The 17,558-nt window shown below is 39.3% G+C and overlaps 1 protein-coding gene across 1 annotated transcript in view; it reads left to right on the forward strand.

Moving 5' to 3' along the window:
• AASDHPPT (aminoadipate-semialdehyde dehydrogenase-phosphopantetheinyl transferase) overlaps positions 1 to 17,558 on the forward strand; it is a 66,219-nt gene that overhangs the window by 27,902 nt on the left and 20,759 nt on the right. The window contains exons 3-4 of the mRNA XM_077808696.1: positions 8,534 to 8,655; positions 9,271 to 9,432. Of these exons, the coding sequence (XP_077664822.1) occupies positions 8,534 to 8,655; positions 9,271 to 9,432 (284 nt within the window). The remainder of the gene's footprint in view (positions 1 to 8,533; positions 8,656 to 9,270; positions 9,433 to 17,558) is intronic.

A 17,558-nucleotide genomic window follows, 5' to 3' on the forward strand; every position in this document is an offset into this window, starting at 1 on the left:
GGTTAAATCGATCTAATGCTGCTAAATTCGACCTAAACTCGTAGTGCAGACCAGGACTAACAAATTTATTTGGGCATAAGCTTTCGTGGGCTAAAACCCACTTCATCAGATTCGTGGAGTGAAAAATACAGTAGGCAGGTATATATATTACAGCACATGAAAAGATGGGAGTTCCCTTACCAAGTGGGGGGGTCAGTGTTAATGAGGCCAATTCAGTCAAGGTGGAAGTGGCCTATTCCCAACAGTTGACAAGAAGGGGTGAATATCAACAGAGGGAAAATTACTTTTTGTGCAGCTTCCGGATGCTTATCAATGTAACTCTAATTGTATTATTTACAAACAAAAATAATATCTCTGAAATAATTATATATTGTAGGAAAGAAAACTGTTTTCTCCCTGAGATAGACAAGATGACCATAAAGGTCTTTTCTGTCTCTAATTTCTGATCCTGTGATTCTTGAGCAACTACAAATACATGAGTATCTGTCCAGAAGAGTTAGTGACCATTAGAAATGCAATTATGTTTTTCTAATTGAAGGCATCAGTAACACCCTCATCTAGTATCTCAGCCTGACAGCTTCAGTTCTGTTTAATCATCCCTGAACCCTGAGAGAGCATTCCAAACTGAAACTCACTTAGAGTATACCCAGTAGCTGCAGCTGAGACTACTTGTGTGAGTATGCCTTGCAGAAATGGGCTCTGGATAATATATTCTGTAGGAGCTACTCACCTTGAGTAAGCATTGCAGAGTCAGGCCCACAAAAAGCAATATACCTAACATATACATGCGTTCAACTAATCCCTTAAACCATGCCATATATGGTACTGCTTTGGAATGGATTAAGAATTCCCCATGGAGGTTTATGACCTTGTTTGTTACTATTGCTTTAAATCTATGAGAATCCTTTTTCAGTCCTGCTTTGAGTTATGTAAGCAGCAGGAGTACTATTGCAGCCTTGATAATGCAGAACTTTAGCATCACTTTGCTAGCCTAATTATTCTTCACAATCATAAAAAAATTCTCAAGGGGGTTTCTACTGTATTTTTGCAGTGTAAAATATTTGTGATTCCAAAAGGAGTCTGTTTTCAAGTTAAATAGCAGTCTCTTTTTGTCACTGGATTCCATTGCATAGGTAGTAGATTTTGCCTTGAGAATTCCTCTATTTTTAGTCTGGATTCATTACTATCTTTAAAATATTTTATGTACAAAAATGCCTTATGCGTACATACACATAGTGCTGCCAAATTTCATTTACAAAGCAGAGATTTTTTTTAAATAAAAAAAACAGATGTACTGCATGGATATGCAACAAACAGTCTCAAACCCTCAAATCGTGGCTAAATCAAAGGCAGTTTACACGGAAATATCAAGAGGAAAGGTGTTTTGGGCCTCGTAAAACCAGAACATAGGAAAGCTTTACTGAAACATGACAACATAAGGCTACGTTTAGTTAAAAATAAACTACCTGTTAATTAAATGGTCCCTACTGGAGGCTGAATTTTTTGTGGCTCTTTGTAATTCTTCATTTGAGCCTGTAATCCTCCATTTGTGGAAGAAGGTCTTGTTAGAATTTTTACTTTTAAGGCACTTTGTCTAGTAGCTTCTCAAGTATCTGAGATGGTAGTATGTGCTTAAAAATGTATGTTTGCCTTGCTTTATTTTTATTTTCCTTTAAGGACAAGGTACCCTAAGTACCATACTATTCTTTGCTCACAAGCTCCCCACTATTTCCATCAAAACAAGAATTGCCCTTTCTTCAATATGTGTGACTTCCTCCAACAATGCTGAGTATGTCTGAAGTACCATGAAATTCTGTGTGAACAGAACTCAAATTTTTCAAGTGTAGGAGTTAAATTTATTTTGATGTAGCTCATGAAAATGTTTCCAAACAGTCAGGATTGTGTATCTGTGAATCAGATGGGGTCAGCCTTGTGCCCAGATGATTATAATACTTTTTGTGAGAACCAGCTCCACCTCCTGGATTGAAAGGAGCAACGCTTCCCTTGGACAAATCTGCAGAGCTGCTGTATGGTCTTGTGTGTATACATTACATGTATGTAACAGAGTAGATATCCATGCAGATTGAGCTTCTGGCAGAACTTTTCTAGCTTTATCCAGTATAGAGTAGGGTATAAACACTGCTTGTGTAGTAATGCAAATCTAACCAAATAAAGAGCCTCTGTGCTGATCACACTTATTTAGAAGTAAGTCCTTTAGGAATCTCTGTTCTTCTATTGCTAAGTAAGAAATAATATGCAGCTAGAAAACCTGCTTGAAATGTACAATGCAGATGTGCAGTTTCTGGTCTGCTATATCTGAAAATGTACTTGCAGGAAATAATTCTTTGTCTGCAGCAGGATCCCCCTTCTCACCAGTCTAGGCTGTGAAGGGCTTCTCCAGGGGTTCTTCACTGCCCTCTGCCCCTTCCCAGACTAGGTGTTGCAGCAAGGGTGGGGGTGTAGCAGAGGAGATGTCATGTTACTCACAGGATGGGAAGAGTAAGACAAGTCACACTGAGCTGCTGGCTTCTTTCTGCTCCCCTCCCCTCTCCTGTCAGAAAGGTGGCAGGTTGATGAGGAAGAGAGCTCTGCCTGCATCCTGCAGCAACCCAGCCTGACTGGCTTCTCTATCTCAGGAGACAGAGCAGTGGGGCAGGCAGCTAGTTGGGGAGGGGTAGGACAGGCTGCTAGTTGGGGAGGGATGCCCTCCTGACCCTTCCCTGCTCTCCTTCTCTCTCCCCCGCCACCCAAGGAAGAGATGAAGCTTCTTGCATCTGACTGAGACTGACTCCAACCCTGGCCAAAATCCCATCACTTACAAAATATTCTTGGGTTGCCAGCACTGACGTAATGTTAAAATTTAGACAGGCAAAGTTAAGGTTCTCTAATTGTGTGTCTATAAATTAAAGTATTCATTGACAACTTTCCAAATTTCTGCATATTCAGGTGTTTTTGCAAATAGGAGATAATTCGATGGCCTTAGATTTAAATCTAGCAGTGTTATTGCTTTGGAAATTTAAGTTTCCATAAATTGTGGTTGTGTTTTTGTGCTCAAAGTAATGTTAAGGAGGGGAAGTATGTTTATTCATTAAAAGGGGAACACCTGCATTCTCTCATCCTCTGCATTCATTAAAAGGGGAACACCTGCATTCTCTCATCCTCATCCCAGGCCCTGCAGGAAAGTGTGAAGAAACTGACTGGGACATGGAACAGTGTGATGGTGATAAAGAGCAGGGTGGATTTGATTTAAATGAAATAGATTTAAATCACTCGTCAGGAAGACTCTATTTAATCATGGATTTCTACATAAAAGTGCATTCTTGTTGGTAGTTATAACCTTAATACAACTCAGAGAGAGATGTAGGTTTCAAATTTAGAAGGTGTACACTATACATTTTTAAAGTTATTTTAAAATCACTGCTGCCATTATAGGGTTTCCCTTCTAGTGAGAGAATGGTATAGTAGATCTCAAATCGATTAAGGCTACACTCAGACCTCAAGACTTCTGGAATATGCTGCTCAAACCATTTCACTTCTGTTTCTACTGCCTGTCCCCCCCTTCTCACATTTATCTCCAGACTACTTATCCTGGTCTAGATCTATTCCGCCCCCAACATTGAACTTTTTGAAACTTACTTTTAGAGAGAGGTAAGGGATTGACTTTATGTACACAAATTTGCAGAGGGACAATAGGTTGAGGTCTGTTATTTCTCACCTCTATATATTTATTTATTTATAAAACTTTTTTTTTTTTTTTTTTTTTTTTTTTTTGCTGTTAACAAGCATGTTATCTCTGGAGAGACAAATCCAGTTTGAGAATTGCAAAACTAAGCATCTCTGATGGTATCGTCTAGACTGAGCCCCATTGTGTAGATAGAAAGATTAACCTAAATCTGTACAGAAGCCCGTGGAACCCTATAAGATTGGGTCCCTAATCCATGAATTATTGGAACTCATTTACAAAACTTTTCTTAAACATTACATGAATATATTCTCATACTATAGAATTAGAATTTATAATCCCTATTCCATGATAAGATATCTTTGAGCTATAATGTGTCTTAATTAAAACTATCTTTAGATAGGTTTTTTCCCTCAAAAAGCATTTTATCAAAAAAAAAAAATCTAATTTAAATAAAACTGATTTTTTTTTAAATTAAATTATTGATTTTTAGCCACCCTGATTAAGAGAGAATGAAGGAGCCTGGCCCTAGGTAGTGTGGCGGGAACAGGACTAGGGAGAGGCCAGCACTGGGCTGGTGTTAGGAGTGAGAGTTGACTCGGGACAAGGCAGAGAGGGAAATGAAGATGAGGAGGAGTCGGAGGAGGAAGGAAGTGGTATCTGGGGCTTGTAGAGGAGAGTGACAGGATTTTGCAGTGGAAAGGAAAAGATTGTTGAGGATGAGAGGCCTAAGGAGCGTGTCAGGATAGTGAAACTGAGGAGATGAAGGAAACTAGGACCAAAGAGAAGTAGGGAATCTGAGGGGCAGAGTGTGCATGGGGTCTGGATGGGGAAGGGACAAAAGGAGTGGGAGAGGGAATGGCCGGCAACCATCTGAAAGTCGCATGGATGTGGTGGCTCTGGACTGACGGAGGTGAATGGGAGGAAGAAGCTCTGAGATCGAAGATCTGAGTAATCAGATTGTGAGGGAGCTGGAAACTGCAACTCCAGCAATTTCATGAACTGTATAGGGCTGGTTTCAGAGTAACAGCTATGTTAGTTTGTATTCGCAAAAAGAAAAGGAATACTTGTGGCACCTTAGAGACTAACCAATTTATTTGAGCATAAGCTTTCGTGAGCTACAGCTCACTTCATCGGATGCATACTGTGGAAACTGCAGAAGACATTATATACACAGAGACCATGAAACAATACCTCCTCCCACCCCACTCTCCTGCTGGTAATAGCTTATCTAAAGTGATCACTCTCCTTGCAATGTGTATGATAATCAAGTTGGGCCATTTCCAGCACAAATCCAGGTTTTCTCACCCTCCGCCCCCCCCACCCCCCCACAAACTCACTCTCCTGCTGGTAATAGCCCATCCAAAGTGACCACTCTCTTTACAATGTGTATGATACCTTGATTATGTCTTCTGGAGTTTCCACAGTTTGCATCCGATGAAGTGAGCTGTAGCCACAAGTGCTCCTTTTCTATAGGGCTGGATTTCCAGCTGTGCAATTTCTGGGCTGCAGGGGGAGACTGCAGCCCAGTCCTTCACAGTTCTTAAACTGTGGAGTCTCTGGAACTGGTGGTATTGTAGTTTCGTGATCATGAAAGAGATAAGGGGAGGTGAGGGGTTGGGAAAGGTGGTCCATAAGACAGTCTTTCCCTTACCTGAGGTTTTCAGAACTCCCAGCAGGGGCAACAAGAATAAATCAACAGGAACACAGCAATTCAATCTGATAGAGCATGCTTAGTTGCATGAATCTTACCTAAAACTGCAGTTTTAGATTTAAGCACACACAAACATGGGCAATAGGTTTAGAGCATCCCAGATGTTTATCTAACATCTGGAACGGTATTGAGTAATTAACAGCAGGTTTGCAGTGGCCAGTTGCTCACCCCCAGGGAGAAAGGGTGTCAGGAAAAAATCTCAAGATGACTTCAGAGGACTGCTCCCAAGTACAATCTATTAGCTAATCTTTTATAAAACACATAGGTCATAATGACCCCTACTATAGCATCACTTTTCTAACTTTCAATAAACTTCATATCAGAGACGTCTAGACTCGAGGTTTTCCAACCACCAAGGTTTTTAGTCTCAATTGTTTACTTGTTTGTCCTCTCCTCCTAGCAGAAACTGTAGCTAGTTTTGACCGTGCTTTTAAAAGCCTGTCTCCAAATTAACCCTTAACTACTTGGTGTTCTATTTCATTATTTCAGGATGGCTGAACACACATAATATGGTTCCAGTTAGCTTGATCAGCTAACTCCCCTCAATCCAGGGCATCCGTCCATAAGACAGTCTTTCCCTTAAGAGGTAGTCCATATTATTATTGTTTATTTTAATTGAGAATACAGTACCTGATCTAGGTGGATCCTTTGCCTGATGAGGCTTTTCACCAGCACATTAATTTGGTAGTATGGCTCGCCTCTGGTTTTAACAACACTCCTGGCCTTCTTGGGTTGTTCTGGATCTTTTCATCAGTTGGTTATTGCAACTTCTGTCTATCTGTCAGAGGACACTGCTGCTTAGCTATAATGTATTCTTGAACCTGGTTAGGGCTGCCATTATCACCTCCCATCCAAAATATCACTCCTATGTAAGATGTTTTGCAACTAATAATTTGGTTCTTGCTAAAATGGAAAGCAAAATAGGTCAGAAAACCTAAATGTGTGTTTTAGTGTGAGGTATACTTTAGCTATATTAATTAATGGAATACAAATTAGTGAAGACATTATGACAGTGCCATAGTATTTATTACTGGCAAAAGAAACCCCCAGAAATGAGGCCAAAATAAAAATGTGTATTTAGCAATATACAACAACCTGTCAAAATACCTTCAATTTGTAGAATTTTCTGTATGTAGATTTGGATTATCCCTGCTAAAGTCAATAGATTGCATTCTTCCATGTCCATTTACTCATCTCTAAGACCTAATGGGCAGATTACTTGATTAATTATATGTGTCATGGGTGTGTAGCTAACAATGCCGTGATGTCCGTTGCTTCCAAAATATCATTGAAGTGCTGTTAACCAACATAACTTGGGCCCTGCCAAATTCACAACTGTGAAAAACACGTTATGGACCGTGAAATCTGGTCTTTCGTGTGCTTTTACCCTATACTATACAGATTTCATGAGGAGACCAGTGTTTCTAAATTTGGGAGTCCTGAGCCAAAAGATTTTCAGGAGGGTTGCAAGGTTTAGGTGGATCATAGTATTGTCACCCTTACTTCTGCGTGGCCTTCAGAGCTGGGTGGCTGGACAGTGGCAGCTGTTGGCTGGGCGCCCAGCTCGGAAGGCGGTGCCTCACCAGCAATAGCACAGAAGGAAGGGTGGCAATACCATACTCTGCCACCCTTACTTATGCGCTGCTGCCTTCAGAGCTGGACAGCCAGAGAATGGCAGCTGTTGACCAAGAGCCCAAATCTGAAGGCTGCAACCACCCCCTATAATAACCTTGCAACACCTCCCCCCCACCCCCCAAGCTCCTTTTTGGATCAGGACCCCTACAAATACAACACTGTTAAACTTCAGATTTAAATAACTGAAATCATGAAATTTACGATTTTTAAAATTCTTTGTCCATGAAATTGACCAAAATGGACTGTGAATTTGATAGGGCCCTAAATATAACTGCACATTCTGCAAAATCTTACTGCAAAGTAAAATTAAGACTGGAATGTAGAGGAAAGTGTTTCAACCACGGGAGAACTGTTATTGAAATCTATGGCTGCACTGATTTTTAAATGAAGACTTTTATCATTTTAAATACATTTGTAAATACAATCTACAATACATTTTCACCCTCATGCTTGACTATTTAAACATATTCAAATGTTAACTTGAAGAGGCTTCTTGTTTGTGCTCACATAACTGTATCCTGGACTTAATAAAGGCTGGTGCAGAAGACCTAAGTTAAAATTGATACAAGGTTAGCAGAATGCTCCTTCAAGTTGCTGTTATACTGCAACGTGCTCACTATGCTCTGGCTACTGTAAATCATCCTGTTCATTCGGCGACAGACATGGCGATATCAACTTCTGAATCCCACCACACCAACACACATCTTGTCCTTTCTCGTTCCATTAGAAGGAACTACTTTTAAAATTAAATTTTTATATTTAACGAGAATTTGGAATAATGGGTCTCAGCCAGTGTGGGTACAGCATTTGCATATTGTATGGTTACTGAGCTATACCATACAATGATGATGCATGCAGATCATACGCGGAGTGCCGGTGAATGCACATGTGAAAAATAAGTGTATAGTTGCAGGTCCGCTACTGTACAGCATCCCTGCCCTTCAGGTGACTCAGACCATCTCATTTTAGTACAGTGGTAGGTAGATAGAAATACTGTGTAGCATATTGATTTATTAACATTACATTAAGGAATCAAATATAGAAAGCTGTGTGCCTATGCTGACTATTTTCACAAGTAACTAATGACGGGGTCAACAAAATGATTAGATGCTGTCATTTTAGACTGCTGAAGGTGTGGGATTTTTTTTATGGCTTTATTCCTCAAATACGCATCTTTTAAAGTTAGCATTTTAGCTGAGGAAAGACTTTTTTTTGTTCTTTTACTTTCCTTAAAATGTATAATTTGTCATAGTAGGCTTTCATCAACATCTGTACACTTTTAATATGTTGGCTATATTTACATTTCTTTGTATTGACTACAGCTGCATTTACAGTCTTGTTTAGTTTTGAGATTTTCAAATAAGCTTAGTTCAGAAATATTTTTTCCTAATGAATGTTGTACTATGACAATTATTTCTTGGAACAGTAGCATAAGACAATTCATTTGCTTATAACTATATTTTGTATTAAAATATTTGTTGTAAATATTTCTGATTTTACAGGGAGTGGTTCAATTCCAGATTTCTTTCGCATTATGAAACGACAGTTTACAGAGGCAGAGTGGAGGGCAATCAAGTCCATAAATAATGAACGGATTCAACTAGATATGTTTTATAGGCACTGGGTAATATATTTTTCTTTTTTTAAGAACACAAAGTATAATCTCTCAGAGAACACACTTTATCAAAGCAGTAATTAATGTCATGATGTAAAACTTCATCAGTTGCACACACCTATACAATTATCATTAGATTACATCCTTGGTGGCTCAGGCTACCTGTAGGTGTGTAAGGTGGTCTGTCCTGCAGCTGAAATTCTTAGGAAAAACTGTGGCTGGCCTTACACATACATGAAAGTATAGTAGAGAGATTCCTAGTTAATTCATCAGGGAACACAATCTAGCCCTTGATTATTTCAGAATTGTAGGTCATTTTGTGTGTGTGTGTGTGTGTATTATATATATGCATATGCATTACAGCACCATAGATTTGTACTGTTCCTACAGATGAGTAAACTGCCTGTGGATGGATTCTGCTCTTAGTAATTATACCAATGTAAATCTGGAGTAATCTCAAACTTACACTTGTCTAAGAATAGAATTTATTTGACCACAGTTTGTGGTCAGAGATGACCTTTCAGTATAGATTGAGTGATGCACTACATGTAATTGTTGCAGGTAACAATTTTAGCCATTAAAAGCAACAAATGTGAAATAAACATATGTCATTCTGAATTTCAGGCACTAAAGGAAAGCTTTATAAAGGCCATTGGGATTGGAATAGGCTTTAACCTGCAAAGGATTGAATTTAATGCCTCCCCATTGCAGCTGGAGGTAGGGAATGTTTACAAGGAGACAAAAATGTTGTTGGATGGAGACAAGGAAGAAGGGTGGACTTTTGAGGTAAGAAATCTACCAACAAAAATTTCTGTAATATAGTTCTATCATACCCCAGTGGGCAGGCTCCCGTGCCACTACCCATTGTAACTGCTGAGAGAGGAATCCATGCCTCTGCTGCTCTTGATCCCTGTAGTGTTTTCATGCTCCTAGAACCTCAGCAGGCTGCAGCACTGATTCTTTCCTTGGTCTCTCTGGTGTATTTTCTTGGCACTGACTGTCTGCTACCACTTCTTGGAAATAGGGCTCCTCAGCCCACCTATCCCAGGCTTCAGGACAAGCACTGTCTCCAAACTACCCCAGTTACTTCAAGATACTCCTCTCCCAGATTTTCACCCCAAAAGTGTGACACTTTTGGTTCACAGTTTAATGCTGTCTAGGGAATGCAGCTGTTGTGAAGCAGTTAATGTGCAGAGAGATACTTTGTCCAGAGTTTAACACCTTTATACTTCAATTATTTAGAGCACATGAGTACAGATCATACAAAACAATAAACATCTGAAATAGCAATATCCCTCACGTTCTCTCTCACACTCTTCCTTTGTCAGTCCTTGGGCAACATCTGGAAGGCAGGCAGACTGGGTGTTGTCTGCTCATGCAAGCTGTTGTGTGCTAGCTGGTCCCTCTCCTTCATGAAGCCCCTTCCCAGCTTCAGTGACCTTACCTTTTCCTGCCCCATCCGTCTCCTTTCTGACCCCTGTTCCTGTACATTTCTTTATCTTAAACCCTTTCTGGTCACCTGCCCTCCTTTGTTCTACTTCCGGTAAGTTTCCACTGCTCCTATCTTCCACTCTCTTTTCAGAGGAATCAACTAAACTGATTTTTCTAAGGATACAGCACATCCACTGTCCTAGATTTCACCTGAACAGGGTCACTTGCATTATGGTTGCACTGCAGCTGAGACATGCATCCCAAAACGGGCAGACATTCTCTCACTAGCTCTCCCAGTTAGCATGCTAAAAATAGCATTGTGGATATTGTAACAAGGGCAGCAGCTCAGGCTAGCTGCCTAAGTCCAAACCCACCTGACCCTCTGGGTCTGAGCTGGGGTGTCCTAGCCTGAGTCAGTACCCATGCTGCTATGTCCACACCTAGAACAGAGCTAGTGCAAGTCTGTCTACCCTGAATCGGAGGCATATTCCCAGCTAGAGCCCTGTGCAGAACTAGTGTAGAGCCCCACAGGATCCGCTGCCATAATAGCAGGAGCAGTGAGTGAGATTAAAGAATAGTCCCATTCAGGGCTTTACTCCCTGCTGCAGTGTAGATATACACTAAGTCCCAAGCTCCTTTTATAGTATCTGGTTCATACATGTTACAGGACTTGTCAGCAGTGCTGGACCCACATGTATGTAGGCACTCATGACAGTAGATTTTCATAATACAACTTTACAATATCAAATCAAAATTCTTAAATTGTACAGATATAGCCTCAATTCATCACAATATTTATAAACAATCTGAGACTGTACATTATGGTTGTGTTAGAGTTCAGTTTGAACTGGAGTTTTAAACCGGATTGAAAAGATAAAGACCAGAACATTAGAATATAAACTTTGAGCATTAATGGAATTTTTCATGGTAGTTTGAGGAAAAAAATAAATACAGAAAGACGAAACAACTATTTTTGGTCATCCGCTCCCCTCCCTCTCTTGGAGCAAGAGAGACAGACTTCCTCATCAAATACCCTGTTATCCTTGTGAAAAACTCCCTATGCTGAGAGGGGAGACCAGGAGTTCATATCTTACTTCTTATAATACCTGAAATGTTTCCATTTTGAAGACATTACCTGCAGCTTTGTAAATCATGTGTGCTGGTGGAGTTTGCCTTAAACAGCGAACTTGTGATATACATCTGTTTTAATATTTTATAAACAAACAGGAATGAATGTACCAGTATAATTTTAAGCCTTGTGGGGTGCCAGCTGGCCTCTCTATATTCCTGACATGTAGACAACTGTTTTGTGCATGTCTAATGACATTTAGGCTTGCACTTTTTAAAAACTCTCCTTTTGCCAATTTGTACCTACTGTATAGTGTGTCCTGGTTTCCAGAGGGTCATTATGTCAGGGATTCATAGTAATCTGAGCTTTATATAAATAGGTAATCTTGGAAAAGATTGTGACCAATTTTGTAGTATATAAAACTTCCATGGTAGATCTAACAATATGTAACTAGTGTAGTCTTTTCAGTCCCATTGGCTACTAATCCCATTAACTATCATCATTAATTAAAATTAGATTGAAGAAATAGATAGTTTCAACTACCAATCTCCAGCCTAAAGTTAAGCACTGCTTTTCCTTTGTTTTTTCTTCCCTCTTGCATTTTTCATACTTTCTAAATGACATCTTATTTTTGTCCGCCTGTCCCATTCTCTCCTCAGCTTCTTTCTGTGCATTTTGTGCCCCATTTCTTTATAGATAGAGGGCTAGGTCTCACTTTTTCTTTTGGCTATGGTAACATTTACTAATTATTTTTTATCCTCGATACAAACTCTTAAAAACCTTTTAACTTATAGCCCTGTTGTATGAACTTGTGAGAAATCTAGTGTGATGTTCAAATCATTCAAGTAAAAGTCACCTTGCAGATGGCATATTGGTGAGATTTCTTACTTTGTGGCCTCTGTTGTGTTGTTTAAAGTGAATCAACATCCTCTGTCAAATGACAAGATGTTTGTTAAGGAAATTACAGCTTATCTGATTTTCTCAGAGGAGATATCTAGAAAAGCAAGGCTTGTTATAGTCTGGTTATTCTCATGGTTTGGGTGTTTTTTATTTAGTCCCTTTTTATATTAGGTATAATTTATCAAAAATACAGAAGAAAAAGAAAGCTTGTTAATTTTTTTTCATTTTATTTAAATTGTGTGTTCTCTTAAACCATCATAAAAGTTACTTGGGAGCATAAAGTCAAGAACAGGTGAAGATCTTTCCTCCACATCATTCACACATAAATGTCAGAGAAAGAACTTAATCCGGCAAAATCTGACACCAAATAGGAAATATAGTTTTTTCCATCTCCAAAATAATGAGCTGTCCTACCCCTGTTGATCACTGTCCAGACCAGTGCCACAGAGAGATTCCATTTACATTACAGGAATAAACCTCAACCCAACACCTGTTAAATCTTGTCCCAGCTCTTCCTAAGTGGTAAACATTAAAAGCACTAGGGCCTTTACTGACTAAAATAGCCACTGCCTCATGCAAAGAAGGATCTTCCCTTTCATCTTGAAATACAAAATAGACTGACCTACAAGTAGAAACCCACCCTGGGTACATTGGACCTAACTGTTTCCTTGTGTCAAACCTTCCATTTCTGAGCAATGTCACAGAAGTTGCCTTCAGGTTCACCTTAGTGAAGCCAGTATCCTAGCCTGACGCACACTGGGTTCAGGGCATGGAATGGAAATCGAACTAGTGGCACAAATGAATGATTTCTTGCCGTTGATGGATAAAGGGCAGACAGACATTCTGATTCTCTTGGAACTCTCTGCAGCTTTCAAGGTGGATAAAAAGCAATACTTCTTTGAAAACTTGGTTTTTGTTGTTTAAATTTTTTCTTTTTAAAATAAACTTGTTTAAAACAAAATCTGAGTTTAACATGAAGTATGTTAAGGCCTAAACTACTAATTATAATCTCAAAACATTTAAATAAAAAAATAAATACATACACTGAATCCATGAGCCTCTATCAAAAACTGAGTTAAAGGCTGTTTTATATAAAGAAAGAAGCAGGGGAAAGATGTCTGAATTTTGAGGCCAAGCTTTATGGCGCAAAAGGTCAGCCTAAGTAATTTAGTAGACTGTATCATTTACAAGAAGTTTAGATGAGTAGGAACTTAAATTCTAGTCACTTAGGAATATTTGACTATTTTCCCAGGCTGACCTGAAATCAGTTTAATTTACTAACAGTTAATTCCTCTGTAATAAGTCATTTATTTGTGAATGACAAACATGTTTCAATAAGATAATGTATCCAAAATATTTAATTTAAATGTTTTATTTAATAAATTTATACTGTTGTGTATTTAATTAAATTCCAGTTACCATCCTAATGGAGCGTGACACAAATCATGAGCAAAAAGTTAACTATTTAGTAAATAAGCAAAAAATCATTTACCATTGTCTAACATATTGAAAATGTATAGTTAACAAGCATCTAAAAATATTAAGGTGTATAATTGCTTAAATAAATATTTATAGTGTACTCTCCTAGATAACAAAAAGTACCAAATCTAGTATAAAGACTGTTTATTTGTAAATCAACGTGTTTTAATGTTTAAATCAGCCAATGAGAGTGCACCTTTCTTTAGAAAATAGCTCAAGTACAAATGGAAATGCTGATTAGAATCTATTATTTAAAATGAAGCTTTCCACTTGGTGATTTTAAAATGCCTTAATTTAAATTAATCCACTCTGGTGCATTCAACACAGTCAGTCATGAGTAAGGCTATGATTTAGTCATGGATATTTTTTAGTAAAAGTCACGGACAGGTCACGGGCAATATACAGATTTCACGGTCTGTGACCTGTCCATGACTTTTACTAAAAAATATCCATGACTAAATCTTTGGGAGGGGAGGGCGCTGCTTGTGGGAGGTTGGGGCCAGCAGCACCAGCTGCCAGGGGCCGCCAAGCAGCATCTGCTCCAGCTACCCCGGGACCACCCGCTGCTGAGACAGTCCCCAGGCGGCTAGCCCTGGAGCTGCTCCAGCAACGGCTGGTATAGCTGTCCCCGGGCCACCTGAGCAGCTGGCCCCAGAACCAGTTGCTTGGGTGACTGGTGTCAGCCACACTGGCCTGTGCAGAAGTCACGGAGGTCACAGAATCCATTACTTCTGTGGCCTCCCTGACAGACGTGGAGCCCTCGTCATGAGATATTGCTTTTTTCATGTGAGAGAGGTCCAGAGGAATTCAATGAAATGGTTTGAGTCCTTCCTGGAAGGATGCACCCAAAGGGTGATGGTGGCAAACTGCATTTGTGCTCCCTCCCTTATATCCCACAAGGATCAGTTCTCTTTTTGGTCTTATTTAAGATCTATGTGTAAGCTAGTAGAACTTGAGACTCAGATGCCACCAATATAAAGATAATACGGAGCTTTTGCTATTTTTCAGCACCTCTGATAATACTGGTATCACTGAATTGGCTCCGTGCTTGGCTAACTTTTGCTCACGCATGGAGAACAGCTGATTGAAGCTGAACCTGAGCAAGATTTGAGGTTATGCTGGTGGGGAGAAGGAAACACTGAAGAATTTGCAGTCACAGTGCACTCTCCTTTGGTTGAAAATGCACACGGATGCCCTGGGGGGAGGGAGAAATCGCACTCCAATCTTGCCTTCAATAATAAAATAATGTAACCGACATTAAATATTTTTTTTAAATTGTCACATACATTTCTCTTTGTGGAGAGGAATGGAGAAAGATCCACATATGACAGATGCTAGTTATGTTGCTTAATACTTGAGCTTTCCAGAGGATGAAAATTCTGTTTTGCAACAACTTCTAAAGCTTCAAAAAAAGCTTCCCTTCTGCATTGTAATGAAAACAAAACGTTTGGAATGTTTTCACAAAATAAATTTGATAGAAATGTCTATTTTCAGATTGAAAACCTCTCTCTCTGGTAAGAAGCGACCACAGAGCACTGAACGTCAGAGATTTTCCTGTCAAAAACTTAATTAAAATGGATAAGTCTCTGCAAAATATTCTGGCTTTGACAAAAAAAAAATATATTTTGTCAAAAATGTGCTGACCAACTCCACTGAATACACTGCTGGAAGGCACTTTGATATGTACATACTATCACAATATAATAGGCAGTGTCTAAGAACTAGACTAGAATGGGCTTGGGCTTCTGTCACTCAGCACTTCCTGCTGAATACATTCCTATGTTAACTTGTATATTTTATTTTTGTTTAGGGGGTGAAAAATTAATCATGACAATAAAATCTCTCCTTGAGTTTTAAGAAAAATATCAAGTTACTTGTTCAAAAAATAAAATGCATTGCCGCCTAACCCTTTGGGCTTTAGACTTTTAAAAGCTAATTAGAATGTATAGAAATATTTATCAGTTTGCTTTAAGAATATTTAAATTGAGCAAAGTATATTGTCTTGAATAATCATGCATATATGAGAATAAGTCAGACATTATAAAATCTAAACATTCCCACGTTTCCTTTATATAAAATATATGCAGTGAGCATTTGTTATGCTACACTTTTGTTGAAACTCTTGTTTGGTATTCTCTTTTGGTGAAATCTCAAGATGTGCATTTGCATAAATAGTGTTCAAGAATTACTGAACCAGTAGGAAGTTATTCAGGACAACTTTTAAATATTTTCCCTATGAGCCTTCATTGTTGTAGTTTTTTAAAAAAGCTTCAGACAAATATATGCAAAAGGAGATGGATTTATTTTCTATTACATTTCATAGACATAAAAAAACCTTGAAACAAATCAAGAATTTTCTTAGAATAAAAGAGTGAGGGAAGATGTAATTGCTAAAAGCTAAATCCATTAAAGACCAAAAATTTTGAAAATGGGATTGTTAGTGTGGAAAAACATGCCAACTAAGTCTGTGCTTAAATGTCTGCAGTGTCTAGTTCAGCAGCTCTATGAAGAGATTAGTTCCCAAATTAATATTTTGTTACAAAGCAGCATTGGGCTACACAGGAATCACAAGCAAATATAAATATATCAATCTCAATGTGATTTTTGTGGTGGGCTTGATATATGTTAAATGTAAAATTTACATGCTTTAATCCCCAGGGTTTTAAAAAAAAAAAAAAGTGTAAGCTTAGTAAAAGTCTGCAGGTGGAAAACACAAATTTCCAAAGTGCTCCTTACTGTTACTTTTACTCCAAAATGAAACGTGTTATAAACACTCCATTTAAAAGTGTCTATAGACTTCACAGAGGATTCTGCTCTTAGAATATATGTTCGGATAATTTTCTAAATGTAAAACCCTTCCAGTTATGATGGAAAAACCTTTGTAAAAAGGGGAGTCTTGTATCAGACGTTGAGTAAGTATATTCCCTTCTGTTAGCTCATACTACAGCTAGGCTCCCTATATTCTTTCACCAGCCAGGAGTATTACAGATCTGTTTCACAGTTGATGGCTTACGTACATCTCAGGACTTCTTAAACTTCATCACAGGGCTGCACTGTGACATTCCCCAGGGCACACTCTAGATTGCTTTGCCCCTTAACTCTCCACTCTGGGGTGCCTTTTACACTGCTTTGCTGTTGAACAGTAAACTCCTCCAGGCTCAGCTCACTCACAGTCACTAGCATGTACAGTCACTCCCAGCTGAGTACGTGAATGCAATGCCTAGCCATCCATGAATTACGCATAGGGTGACACCTGCATATCCCCAACCCCAGCCTTGCTCCCCAGAAATGTGTGTCTTATACTGTTCAGTACCCTCCTGGACAGTATAAGCGCATAGATAGTCTGTCATTCCAACTTTGGGAATGATTATGCACCAGTCTTTGTTCTCTCAAGGAGAGGTTTCCCTAAACACTTCAGTCAAACACACTGGCTTAGATAAAGCTATAAAACAAGTTTATCAACTAGAGAAAGAGAGATAGATTTCAAGTGATTGCAAGTGGTAAGGCATAAAGGTCAGAACAGGTTACAAAAGATATAAAAGGGTAAGCATGCAAGCTAATTCTTAGTCTTTACCAAGATAATAGGCTTAAAAGCAAAAGGTTTGTCTCAGTATGAGCTGAAGTACATTTCACAGGCTGTGTCCCTTTCCAGCATGGGCCCCACTCCCCTTTTGTTCAGTACTTTGAGTCGTCGTCGTCATTATGAGCAGAGAAATGGAAGAAGAAGGGGGTGGCTTGGGATATTTTTTTCCCCTGTCACGGGGTCACTCACCCTACTGGCGCGTCCTGCTGGGTGTTTTGGGATTTAGCTCAGTCCCAGCAGGCGCGCCCTTGGATGGTGGAGGCTCTCCCATCCTCTCTTCCACCTGCAGACCCGTTAATGGCTTCTTTCTCTCGGCATCTGCCTCGTGGCACAGCCCTCCGGCCGTATCCCCATCCAGTTTCCCACCTTTCCAGGAGACTCCTTCAAGAGTCCAGCCACTCCTCGCAGCGGCTTGGCAGTCCACATCCAGGCTGCTCCTTCAGCAGCTAG

The sequence above is a fragment of the Eretmochelys imbricata genome, chromosome 1 (genome assembly GCF_965152235.1).
Source record: "Eretmochelys imbricata isolate rEreImb1 chromosome 1, rEreImb1.hap1, whole genome shotgun sequence".
Taxonomy (NCBI): Eukaryota; Metazoa; Chordata; order Testudines; family Cheloniidae; genus Eretmochelys; species Eretmochelys imbricata.